General features: G+C 43.7%; 1 protein-coding gene across 1 annotated transcript in view; it reads right to left on the bottom strand.

Moving 5' to 3' along the window:
- Window positions 1–12052, bottom strand: part of tspan17 (tetraspanin 17) — a 33254-nt gene extending 21202 nt beyond the window's left edge. The window contains exons 1-2 of the mRNA XM_080746872.1: window positions 11598–12052; window positions 2495–2545 (exon numbers count right to left, since the gene is read on the bottom strand). Coding sequence (XP_080602998.1) covers window positions 2495–2545; window positions 11598–11687 — 141 coding nt within the window. The 5' untranslated portion in view covers window positions 11688–12052. The remainder of the gene's footprint in view (window positions 1–2494; window positions 2546–11597) is intronic.

Raw genomic sequence — 12052 nt, forward strand, 5'->3', positions numbered from 1 at the left:
GACGATTACATTAGCATAGCTGGAGTGCTAAGGGCTAAGCTAGCCAAAATGGTCACATCGACCGTTCAGTCATACCTGGACCATATGCTTGGATTATATGCGCACGGATTGCGCACGCGAAACGCACAGGGAGACGATGCCTTGGCCAAAACCTCCACTTTATGTCAATGGAGATCCAGATATTCATGGTGAGCAAACGACCGGGGGATTGAAAAAAAAGAAAAAAACAACGGCGCCATCCAAGAAGGAGGGGTGGCGGGCTCATGTTTAAAACATAATATTATGTCTCAGATCATAATACAATAATAGAAATTTCACGGCTAATCTACCAACAACCATTCTATTTCGGCTGGCGAAGTGCTAATCTGCAGGGAGAGCCTGCACATTTTATTATTATGAAATCATATGACAGTGATAAATAATGCAGAGAGAGACAACAGTTTGATTTGAATTAAGCACAAACCCTGCAACAATAAAGAGGCTGTCTGAGGTGAGGAGGCCGGAGACTCGTCATCTCGGTGACTCAGAGACCCTGCCTCACCCCTTTTCAGTCCTTTGGCGCCTGCAATTCATTATTATTATTCACCGTGTTTGACTGGAGGTACTCCTGGGCTGGCCAATTTTAACAGAGTTCATGACCAGACGTTGCTAATCAGCACATGTTTCCATGCTGGTGGGGCATTTGCTAAATCAATTGGTACAATTTCCAGCTAATTAATGAGCACATTGACTGCTAACCCGGCTGGAAGAAGATCCGGGCAGCACCACATTCCTTCACACACGGGAGGGCAAAGTCAGCATTTGACCTTTATATGTAGTGTCGAGTGAAAACTAATACAATTGCCCACAGAGGATCCGCTGCTACAATAATTTCCTGACAAATGTGTAGCCTGCTAATCCAATTTGTCTGCAGATGCTGTCACACTGCCAAAGACAATGCATGCATCACATAAAAGAATTGTCCATGTGGCTTCCGTCTTACCAGCCTTAAAAGGGGGTTGTAAGCAATATTATTTTGTTGGAAAACAAAGGTTGATTCATAATATTTTTTTTGTTTTGGATTCTTCATTCTCCGTAAAGGAATGTGATGCAAATTCTCTCTCTCCATGTATTAGATACTGGTACAATTGAGTATCATATGGGTTTTCATATAAATTCTGTGTACTGAGAGAAGAAAAAAAAACTATTTGTGCACCAGCTAAACCTGTAAAACACAATGTTGTTAATGGTTGTACATTGTACTGGACCTTGCAACTGGAACAAGCTGTACATTATATTCCATTCTCTGAGAGGTCTAAAGGGCCATTTATAGTTACGTATGGTTGATTTTGTGTACGTTTTTGGGTGAGACAGTACGTATGGTAGTTATGTCGACATTCATAGTTGCTCTATGCGTTATGTACGTGCCGACCCACTCTCCGCTCCAATTCTGCTCCCGTTGGAGCCGCGCGCCACATGGAGGGGATCTTCTGCACAGCACACACGTGTAAAAACCGAAGCATTTTTAGCCAAAATATGTAGAACCACAGAATTTCTTGACCCGGCGACCGACGTGATGTTTTGGACTGGTTCTGCAGCTGCTGTCTGACTGTCGCAACATTATCGCGGTAAATGCAACTCCGCGAGGGTACAGATTTAACCACCCAGACTGAGTAATAATAACAACACAGTGCACTGCACCCATCTCGCTTTTGGATGAGAGGCGGTGTGAGTGTGTGCGCGCGCGTTTGTGTGTGTGTGTATGTATTCTCATGCCAATGCACAGCCGTTCCTGTGAGGAATGACGTCTTCTTGGTTGACAAAAGTTCGCCACGGCCGGGTAGTTCAAGCGTACGTACGTTTTTATCGGTTTTGATCCGTCAGGTTGAGTGTTGTCCGTAAGGTTACGGAGACAAACAATTACGTCCGGACCTACGGAGCAACCGGATTAAATGACTCTCCCCCTCCGTTTCTTGTGTATTGCTGCGGTCCTTATGTATTACTATGCATGGTACTTAAGACAAGCATATTACGGCCTAGCCTCGTAAACCAACCCCCTTCCGGAAATCGCATTTGCATTCAATCAAATGCAAATGCAATTTCCGGAAGTGGGGGTGGTTTAAGAGGCTAATTAAGGCCCTTATCAGTTAATAAGTTAGAGGAATGGTGCTACAGTTGTGCACATGGTGAAGCACAAAAAGACAAAGTTATACGGCACTTGGCGAGCCTGTGTCGCACACCAAAAATAACCGATCTACAAGCTCACAACATGCTTTTGTCAGCTTGTAGATAGGCTATTTACGGGGCGCAACACAAATACTGTCACTCTTAACCACTTCTCCTTTCTCCAACTAAATGCCCTCCAGAAAAGAAACCTAATTTCTTGCTTAGGTAACATGGGTAATAATAAGGGGAGGAATGTGAGGCACGCAATCGAAACAACAGTCTTGTGTTTGTATGTGCGCGTGCATGCGTGTGTACCGGTATGTGTGTGCACTTCAAGTGTATACTTTACCTTTTCCGCCCATGCCCACAAGCCTATGGCGAGGAATGCAGCTCCAAGTAACTGCAAAACAAAAACACACAGGAGAGGCAACAACGTTAGCTAGATAATGATGCTACCAAGTGCTGAGACGTTCTAAAGGTTTCATCACGTAAGCAATTTACCCCGAGTGAGAGGACATTATGCTCTGATAATGTCCTGTGTTAGGGTGTTATCGGACGAGGCGAAGCCGAGTCCGATAACACCCTAACACAGGACATTATCAGAGCATAATGTCCGACCCCGAGTGGTAAATAGCTTTTCTACCACTTTTTCCCTTATACATGAAAGAAAACACATAGTTGTAACTTGCAAGGATCTTAAGTTACAATCATTATTGCCTATAAAACTTCCGCGAGACAGCAGATAGTTCCACCAACAACATCTTCTACTCACCAACAGATGGCGCCAACTCCATACTAATCCATGCGTCTAGCTTACAGCTAAGCTAACGTCAGTTAAAAGCACCGTTCCGGCCGTAAATAGAGGCTGTTCGCTTCCAGAAAGGCATAGGTTCAGAGAAAAGGGGCTTTAAAGTTGGCGGATTGCATTGGATCCAAATAAATCGGCGACGATAGTACGCACGTTAGTAAACATAGGACCGCTGCGACCTTCATTTGTTGGTTGGGGGAAAGGTGTTCCGACTACCTCCTGAAGTCCCCGGATGTACACTGAGGCGCATTGATCTCCTCACACAACTTTGCGGCAGTTGTCCTCTCATAACCTCCGGAATTTAGCCAATCAGAATCCAGTATTTGAACACGTGACTCGAAAAAGTGGTAGAATATGCAATATTGTCTCTCTCTCTTAAGTTAACCCAGTGTTTCTCAAACTTTCAAATTTGAATGTTTCCCCTTAACTCTGACAGTGTAAATGGAACCAAATGAACCTGTCAGGATTCATTTGGTTACATTTGTACACTGTCAGAGTTACAGACTCTGTACCCTAACCCACAGAGTCCCTGGAATCCACTTTGAGAACCACTGTCTTAACCCATAAAATCTGCCCTAAGCCCTAAGGCTTAATCGATGTATTGGTCGGTCTGACTTTGTCAAGACTTTGTTAGTTGATGAATCATTATTTAATATGCTTTTTTTCTCTTGTAACTCTGGACAACATGCAGAGAACAGCATACCCATCTGCTAGCATCTCATCAAAGTCTTGCCACTTTTGGGACCACATTATTTATAAATGAATATGTAAATCCTTCATTTGTTGTATCTTTGCTTTTGACTTTCAACACTATAACTTGATCTGTATTACTCCATTTATTGTTAATTAATTACTTCTTGCTTTTTTGTATCTTTTTGTTTTTAGTTCTGCATGCTTTATGTTTTTTTCTGTATTGTATTATGTCTCTGTCGATATGAGGTGTCAGCTCATGTGGGATGGATCAATAGGTCGGGGTAGGAGTAGGTTTACAAGGGAAGGGATTATTTGCAATACCATCTCAGACTCAAATGCTGTTTTCTTCTTGTCTTTTCTTTTTGTTACTGACCTATAGTGACACCATGGGGAATTGTATTATTTCTTTGTTTTTGAAAAGTAAAAATCTATAAAATGAATTAATGAAATAGAAAAGAGAGATGATTTTACTTTGCCATCAGATCAAAACAGTGAGAGGCTGTGGATGGAAGCAGACGCACTTGAGGCACATACACATTATATTGGCAAATCATATTGTTAGAAGAAGCCCTCGCCCAAGTAAAAGAATGGCCAGTGCATACACACATCAAGTCAAATGTTCAACAACTGAAAACACTAAGATTTTGTTGTACATCAAATACAAAAATTAAACATAGATCTACAAGCCCACGTGTTGTGAAGCATTGTGATCTGCTATTTTCCTAAGTGTTCCAAATGTTTGATTACCAGATGTTCGCCTATTATGCCCAGAATAGGGATACATATGATATGGTAAACAAAGAACAATGCTCTATGCTAACTCTAATGGAATTCTGAAGACATACTGAATTCATTTGGCATGGTGGTGGTGACTTCCATTTGCAAGTGACAATGAAGGGGAGAAATGTCAGGGATCAGGTGCAGTGCTTCAGACTGACTGAGAGACAGTCGTAATCTGTTTAGCCTAGACTCTAAATCGGCCACAGAGAATTAACGGTGAAACGTACATATCTGAAAGTGATGGATGGGGGTTGTTTGTGTCCGGGTGCATTTTGTTCAATCAATTTCCAAATGTAAATCGCATTCCGTTTACTTGTAATACAGCAGGATTTATTTCCAATTAAGGATAGTTCTTGACAGCTTGGATACAAACACCTTTTCTTCTTCTTAGCAGAAAGGTTTTTAATCTGTTCCCAGAAGTGAGCCCTGTCCTCTGTCTGTGTGTGTGTGTGTGTGTGTGTGTGTGTGTGTGTGTGTGTGTGTGTGTGTGTGTGTGTGTGTGTGTGTGTGTGTGTGTGTGTGTGTGTGTGCGTGCGTGCGTGCATGTGTGTGTACTGTAGATCAATGTTTTATCGCTTTCTCTCGCTCGATCTATGCTTCATTGCTTCTGTTTAGATGTTATCATATCAACCGTGCCGTTTCCCATCCCGGCTATTCAAATTTCAAAATAAACTATGAGCTCTCTCTCTTACTCTCCACCACACACACTCTGTGTGTGTGTGTGTGTGTGTGTGTGTGTGTGTGTGTGTGTGTGTGTGTGTGTGTGTGTGTGTGTGTGTGTGTGTGTGTGTCCACTCTGAGGCGTTTCAGGGGGGTTCTCTTCACGTGGGGATTATAAACACTTGAGGAGATGCCCTTCTCAGCCAGCTGATCCTATTAACCTCGACTAACCAACAGTCAAACCAAGCGCCACGCTGCCTGTGGAGAAACACACATCCATACATGCACGCGCGCACACACACACACATGCACACCCACACAACGCTATAGACTTTACTCAAGCATGACTGCCCTCTCCATGACTCCACAGACTGCTGAATTTCAAATGTGCGAGGCTGTGCTAACAGGCCTTGCATTGGTGATATACGATAGCAGCTTTGCACGACCAAATATTGTGGAGCTCACCTCAGCTCAGAAAAACACAGAATCCCTTGGCGTCGTCGGTTCCCACTTCTTGATCCTGCTTGGTCCATCATAAAACGGGCTACTAACTGATTACACAGGGACACAAACTGCTGTTTTCCCCGGAGCAAAATGAATGTGCTTCATCAGATTTTACAAAATGACCAAACATTTTTAGAGACCACCAAATATTGTAGGCTAGAGACCACCAGATTGACACATGCATGAGGCCACGTACTCCCAATTGATATGATTCTTATCTCTGGGACCCCAAAGAATACTGTGAAATCCTTCCACGTGCCAGTTTGCCCCTCCCCGTCTCGGCAGAGTAGTTCCGGAGCAGTGGAGTGTCTTTCCCTAATGGGACTGATCGTGGGTAGCCACTGGGATGTAAAGTTGGTACTTGATCAACCCTGGCTGGGTCACCTGAGCGAGGCGTATGATGTTACGAGACCTGAAACCCCTATGACCAGGGCAGGAATTTCATGGAGGCCATCAAGGCCATGGCTGTCGTTGCCCCTCAGTTTGGCCTTGTGCCCCTCAAACCAATGGCATGACCTGAGGCCACAGTGGCCTTAATGCCCCAGCTGACTGTACCACTTTATCCTCTGTCTCTTTCTGGTCAATATGTAGACAGTAGACACCAGTGTCTCTTTCTAGTCATGTAGACACCAGTATCTTTTGAGGAGATTCTGAAATATTAACTCACTAGAGTCCCAATCTTTAAACCAATCCAGTGACTTTGATTGGTGCAGGCCAGGGCTGAGCATGGATCAGATTGTAAATAACATCATTTATCTGTTTCACTGCAGATTATGTTATCATCCCTAACCCAATAAATTCAACAAATTATTTCAATGGACTTATTGGACTAAAAACTTGTTTTGTTCTATGACCTTCCTGCCCTGGCATTTGGCCAGTAAATAGCCTGCATGTTTTCCAACATTTTAGACAGAGAGAGCAAATAGTAAATACAGTGCTGGTTACTATGCAATAACCAGCAGCACTGTATAGCGAGCTTCCAACGCAGCCCTGCACCCATCCCATCTCAGCAACTCATTTACAGCCTAACAAGCTCTTAATTACAGCACGCACAAACTCCCCCACATCTCAGCTGCTGGGGTGGCTGAAAAACGTGATTAATTAGCTGGATGTGGGGATTGGAATGTGTCTTTTCCAACCACAAGACAAGGTGTGTTGTCTCTTGGCGAGAGTGCCTGGCTGTCGACAGTAAGCTGCAGCACTGGAAAACATTCAACGGCTCTGGCATGTTTTACTCCATTAGTATAGCTTCTGTTATTAAATATCTAGGGCTCATAACACTTTTGACTAAATTTAGACTCCAATTTCAAGCCTGAGAAAAGCTCTACGGCAAAGATAAATGGGCTGTTTGATGGAGTCTAAAGCTCAGAGCTCTCCATTTTGCCATCCCGACAAAAGCAGGTTTCACAACTCAAAAGCTAAAGCTAGAGGCACGCCGCGCATCTATTGGTTATTATTAAGGGAAACAAGCTGGAACTTGTTCCTAAACACGCAGAGACAACCCTGTAGGCCTGACTTGGCCTATAGGTGTTCAACAGTCACAGTCAGACGAGAGAAAGCATAAATATGAGTCAGAGACAGCAGGGCTGAATGACGGTGACTCAACCTTTCCCTCTCGATTAGCTGGTCCAATTACAATACAGAGTGTTCTTTATGGGGAACAAGTGGTTTGTTGTGTGTGTGTGTGTGTGTGTGTGTGTGTGTGTGTGTGTGTGTGTGTGTGTGTGTGTGTGTGTGTGTGTGTGTGTGTGTGTGTGTGTGTGTGTGTGTGAGTGAGTGAAAAAAGAGAGAGAGAGTGATGCTCCCTGCTTCAGTCTTGAGTGCAGTGTTTACAAGTAAAGACTCTACTCTGTGGTTACTAGTGGCAAACAAAAAACAAACAGACACTTCATAGGCGAGGTGTGATCATCCTTCGTGAGCGTTTCAGTGAATGTTGGAATGAGGAAGAAGGGAGGAGAGTGCATGAGGACCACATCTGCTGATGTGACAAGCCTGGCGGGTCTAGCATCAGTACCACCCCCCACAGCCCAACCCTTTGTTCTCATCCCTGTGTGTGAATACGTTTTGTGTTTTAATGAGGGGGAGTGTGTTGTGTGTGTGTGTGTACGGTTTGCGTGTCACGTGTGGGTGTCTGCGTGAATGTGTGTGCGCGGTTTGGTGTGTAGGGGTGTGTGTGTGTGTGTGTGTGCAAGAGGGGGAGAGAGAGAGAGAAACAATGGCATCATGCAGTGCCTGTATACAATAGCGGTGGTGGGGGAGAGAAAGGGGTGTTTGAATGGCGGAGGGCTGGGTTGTATTCAAACCCGTGTGGCCTTTCCTTCAGACAGTGTGTGGGAAGCTCTTCTGAGGCACACACAGGCATGCCATCGCTTCAGCCAGTGACTTTTTAAACTACTTGCAGTCACTGACACTGGGACAGGAGTCAGCGTGGCATTGAGGGAGGGGTGGTGGGATTTGAACAGCAGGACCTTTCAGAGTAGGGCACTGAGACGCGGGGGCTGACGTCGTGTAACTCACATAACCTCAGTGCTGAATGGCAGCTAATAGAAATGAGAGCTGCAGTGACACTCTGCAAGTCTACAGACGACTAGGGTTGGGGTTGGAAAGGATTTGATCAAATCTGAATATAATAATTCACGTATAGAATCCTTTCAAATGCCTTACAGAATCTTTTGCATAAATTGTTAGTGGACAGATTAGATTGAGGAATACTATTTCTCTGAACAGAACTCAAAAACTGTTTCGAAACTCTGTTTTGAACAGAGAGCAAACTTTTAGCAAACTTGGTGACAATATTTTAGCTTTCAACTCAGCCTTTAGTTTCAACTTCAGAGAGGAAAGATTTGTCGACTCAGAGCTTCTCAAATCCAAATAATCTGCCCACTCAGAACAAATTCCTAAATGTAATCAGCTATCAAACCCTAACCCTACTATGATTGGTCGTTAGTCGAAAGGATTTTTCAAACAGAAAGTAAATCTGCTTATCAAATCCAAATCCTTTTGAATCCCTTGGCGAATCTTTGGGGTACATCATTAAGGTAAGGGGACAGAGTGAGAAAAACTATTTCATATCGATATCAACAGCTTTTGGTGCAGTTGGTGATGATACCCTTTTAAGTTTAGGCCTTCCAGGACAACAGAAATATTATCAATTAAATCATGTGATGCAGACTTCAGATTTGGGATGAAAATATATTCATTTGATAAAAAAATTATTGAATCCAAAAAATGTACCTATACAGATTCAGAACCGCTTTCACCATGGAACTGGCTATATATTTCTCAACATCGTCGAACCCTAGCTCCTTTCGGAACCTCTCCCTCCGCTATACAGCTCCGAGATGAGGTCCGTGGTCATCGCCCATATGAGATTTGTAGAAAAGAGAAGGTCTGCACACTGTCTAAATGCTCCTCAAATAATTGTATTATAGCCGGTATAGAAAACAATGTTTCGGCCTATAAAGGCCTTCTTCAGGCCTTCAGGACAGGTTCTCTTCTTTTCTAGTATTCCAATTTTTGGTCAAGCACCCGTCGCAGTTTTTTGGATGTGCGTGTATCCACCGACAGCCATAATGTGAGATTTTTCCCGGCAATAGTTCACCACGTTTACACGATTATTACCTTCACCAAACATCGCATCCAAAAAGTAAAGGTCACATACCCATCTCTCTAGGCTTGGCCGAGCGTGGACGTTCTATGACCCAGAAGGGCGGGGATACGAGCCGCTGAATCTCAGTGGCCAATAGCATTTGTTCACCAATCTCTGTTTTTTTTTTCAGGAGCTGGCCAGAGCTCTTAATTGCTCCCTTTGAACTTCAAAGGGGTTGTGAACTGAGGTAATTGATTGGGCCATTAAAGTGTCAAGAGTTCGTTAGTGATCCCTCTTATTAATGAAAGCATCAAAGACAACAACCTGTTTTTTGATGCCTGTCATAGAGTGGAGGGGGAGGGGGGGAATGTGTTTGTATATGTCACGGTTAGATAGAGAAACGGTTAGATAGAGAAACGGAGCGCTCGCCGTGCGGCACGGGGCGGAACAAGCGGTCGCCACAACAACGTCCTCCAGGCGGAGCCGCTCGATTGTCCACGACATTGCAAGCGGCGCGAAGGCCAGCGGACCTTGGTCCTGCTCTTCGCCCCCGAGCGCCGCAGTTACGAAGCCGTGGTGAATGCAATCGTTATATTTATGCCCAGGCCGTAAGGCCTGGGCAAGCTAGGCTAGGCTAGGCTAGGCTAGGCTAGGCTAGTAAATAAAGAAAGAGAGTCGCAAACGAGTGACGTCAGCGCCTTCACTAGTGAATGGCTGTCGTCGCCATCTGGTGGTGATTGGTGTGTGGTGAACGACAAAACAAGCGCTCTTACCACAGTCTAACCGAGTAACCCAAACTAACCGTAACATATACACACAGACTCGCCTGATTGGCTGAACCACAGTTACTGATGGGCTTTACCCAGGCTTTTCTTTCTTGAATGAAATGCCTGGATCCCGAAGCTACTGTCTCTCAGATGTCTACTTTTTAAGTGGTAGGGAAAATCCAAAGGATGTGTTGAAACAATACTTTTAACTCGCTCGTTTTGTCAGGAAGCAGTAATGTGCATACGTGACTGGCCATTCATCTGTGTAGTAGAAATGTTTCGCCACGAAGCGGTCGGGGCGAGAAGACTGGCCACAGGCTGACAAAAACGTGGAACTGGCTGTCAAAACAAACGATTTAAAAGTATTGTTTCAACACATTGCTTGGATTTTCCCCAGCGCTTAAAAAGTAGACATCTGACAGACGGGTATGCAACCTTTACTTTTTGGATACGATGTTTGGTGAAGGTAAGAATCGTGTAAACATGGCGAACTATCTCCGGAAAAATCTCATATGGGCATGCAATGACCAGGAACCTCATCTCAGAGCAGTATAGCGGAGGGAGTGTTTCCGAAAGGAGCTAGTCGAACCCCAACCGTACACACAACTGAAATGGTTCCACAGAAAGATGGCATGAATAATATCCAATAGAGTTTAACAAGCAAGAATTATTTTATACAGAGAGTACAGAGTGGAGTTCATTATGTTCTACTAATGTTTTCTCTGGCTCAAACCAGAGGGAGAAATTCACAGAGCCAACCAGCTGGCTGCCAAGTTTGACTACTGCTTGATAAACTGGAAGCACTTGGAGATGCAACTGGTAGTTTAATTGGTGATAAAATAGTTGGGACCTTTGAGTAAGCTGAAACAGTTGAATTGATTTAATCAATACTAAAAAAAAAAAAGAATTGATCATAATTCAATAAAAATCCCTCATTAATAATCTATCCCTATTTTGGGAATGTCAGAAATGAGAATAATGAAAATAGGCAATCTACAAGCTCACAACACAGGCCCTACGTGTTGTAAACTTGTAGATCTGTTATTTTCACTATTTTGAATGAAACCGTTGTGTGACAAAGTATAAAAGAATGCCGTTTGCGTGGCTAATAGATTTTCTCGATTAATTAAAAAGGTAATCAGTATAATACACTAAGAACATATAGTAGCCCTACTTGATTTAATCATCACAGTCACAGTGCATTGCCTGACAATGGTTCCAAGGGCCCACACAGGTCAGGCAAGGATCAAAGGATGTGGCAGAGGTCAATTAAGGCTTAGCCTGGCTTGGCCAGACTATATACTAATGCAGCTAACTAACTGCAGTATATCCCCACCTTGTTTTAACATGGGTGGATTGTTTAGCTGTGCTAGGCTAATTAAGGCTGATCAGATCAACAAAAAGGTCAAGGCAATGCAGTTATGTCTGCCCTGTACGGTCAGCCAACAAATGGCCAAGGGACAGTTCTAACACAACTATTAAAGTACCAAGCAATCAAAACAAAAGTACCAAACAAAGTACTATAGGCATTATAGGACACAGCACGTAGTACACACACGTCCCAAAGTAACCCTTTGTCATAATGTCATGTATGAAACATTAAAAGTTAATCAGAGAAATCAGCAATACACACACACAGCCACACACTTACCCAAAAGATGATGTTGAATCCGAACAAGAAGTATTTGACACAGCAGCTGACCTCTGCTCCTTTATAATGCTGATTGTGTTTTCTGCTCATTCTTCCCAGATCAGTGGCTAGCTGGCTAGCTAGCTAAGCTAACTACTTTAGGCTAACAAATGCTACTTCAGTAGCTCAACTAAAGTTGTGGCTTTTATGTTAACTGGCTCCATCAAGCTACGCAGCAACGACCTGCCAGTCGGTCAACATTCAAACCCAAAAGACGAGCAGCTCAGTTGACTCGACTTTCGCTACTATTGCTACTAGCATTAGCAGCTAAGTAACAACAACAAATCCAGAGCTACTTCTCGAGGCATTCGTCTGCAGTTCAGTCGATATCCAACTAGCTGTCGTTCAACCGCCACTAACATGTGCATAACGAGGTCGAGGCCGATAAAGTCCTTGAAGTTTGGTATTTACAAATC

The sequence above is a fragment of the Nannobrachium achirus genome, assembly GCF_963921795.1.
Source record: "Nannobrachium achirus genome assembly, chromosome: 17".
Taxonomy (NCBI): domain Eukaryota; kingdom Metazoa; phylum Chordata; class Actinopteri; order Myctophiformes; family Myctophidae; genus Nannobrachium; species Nannobrachium achirus.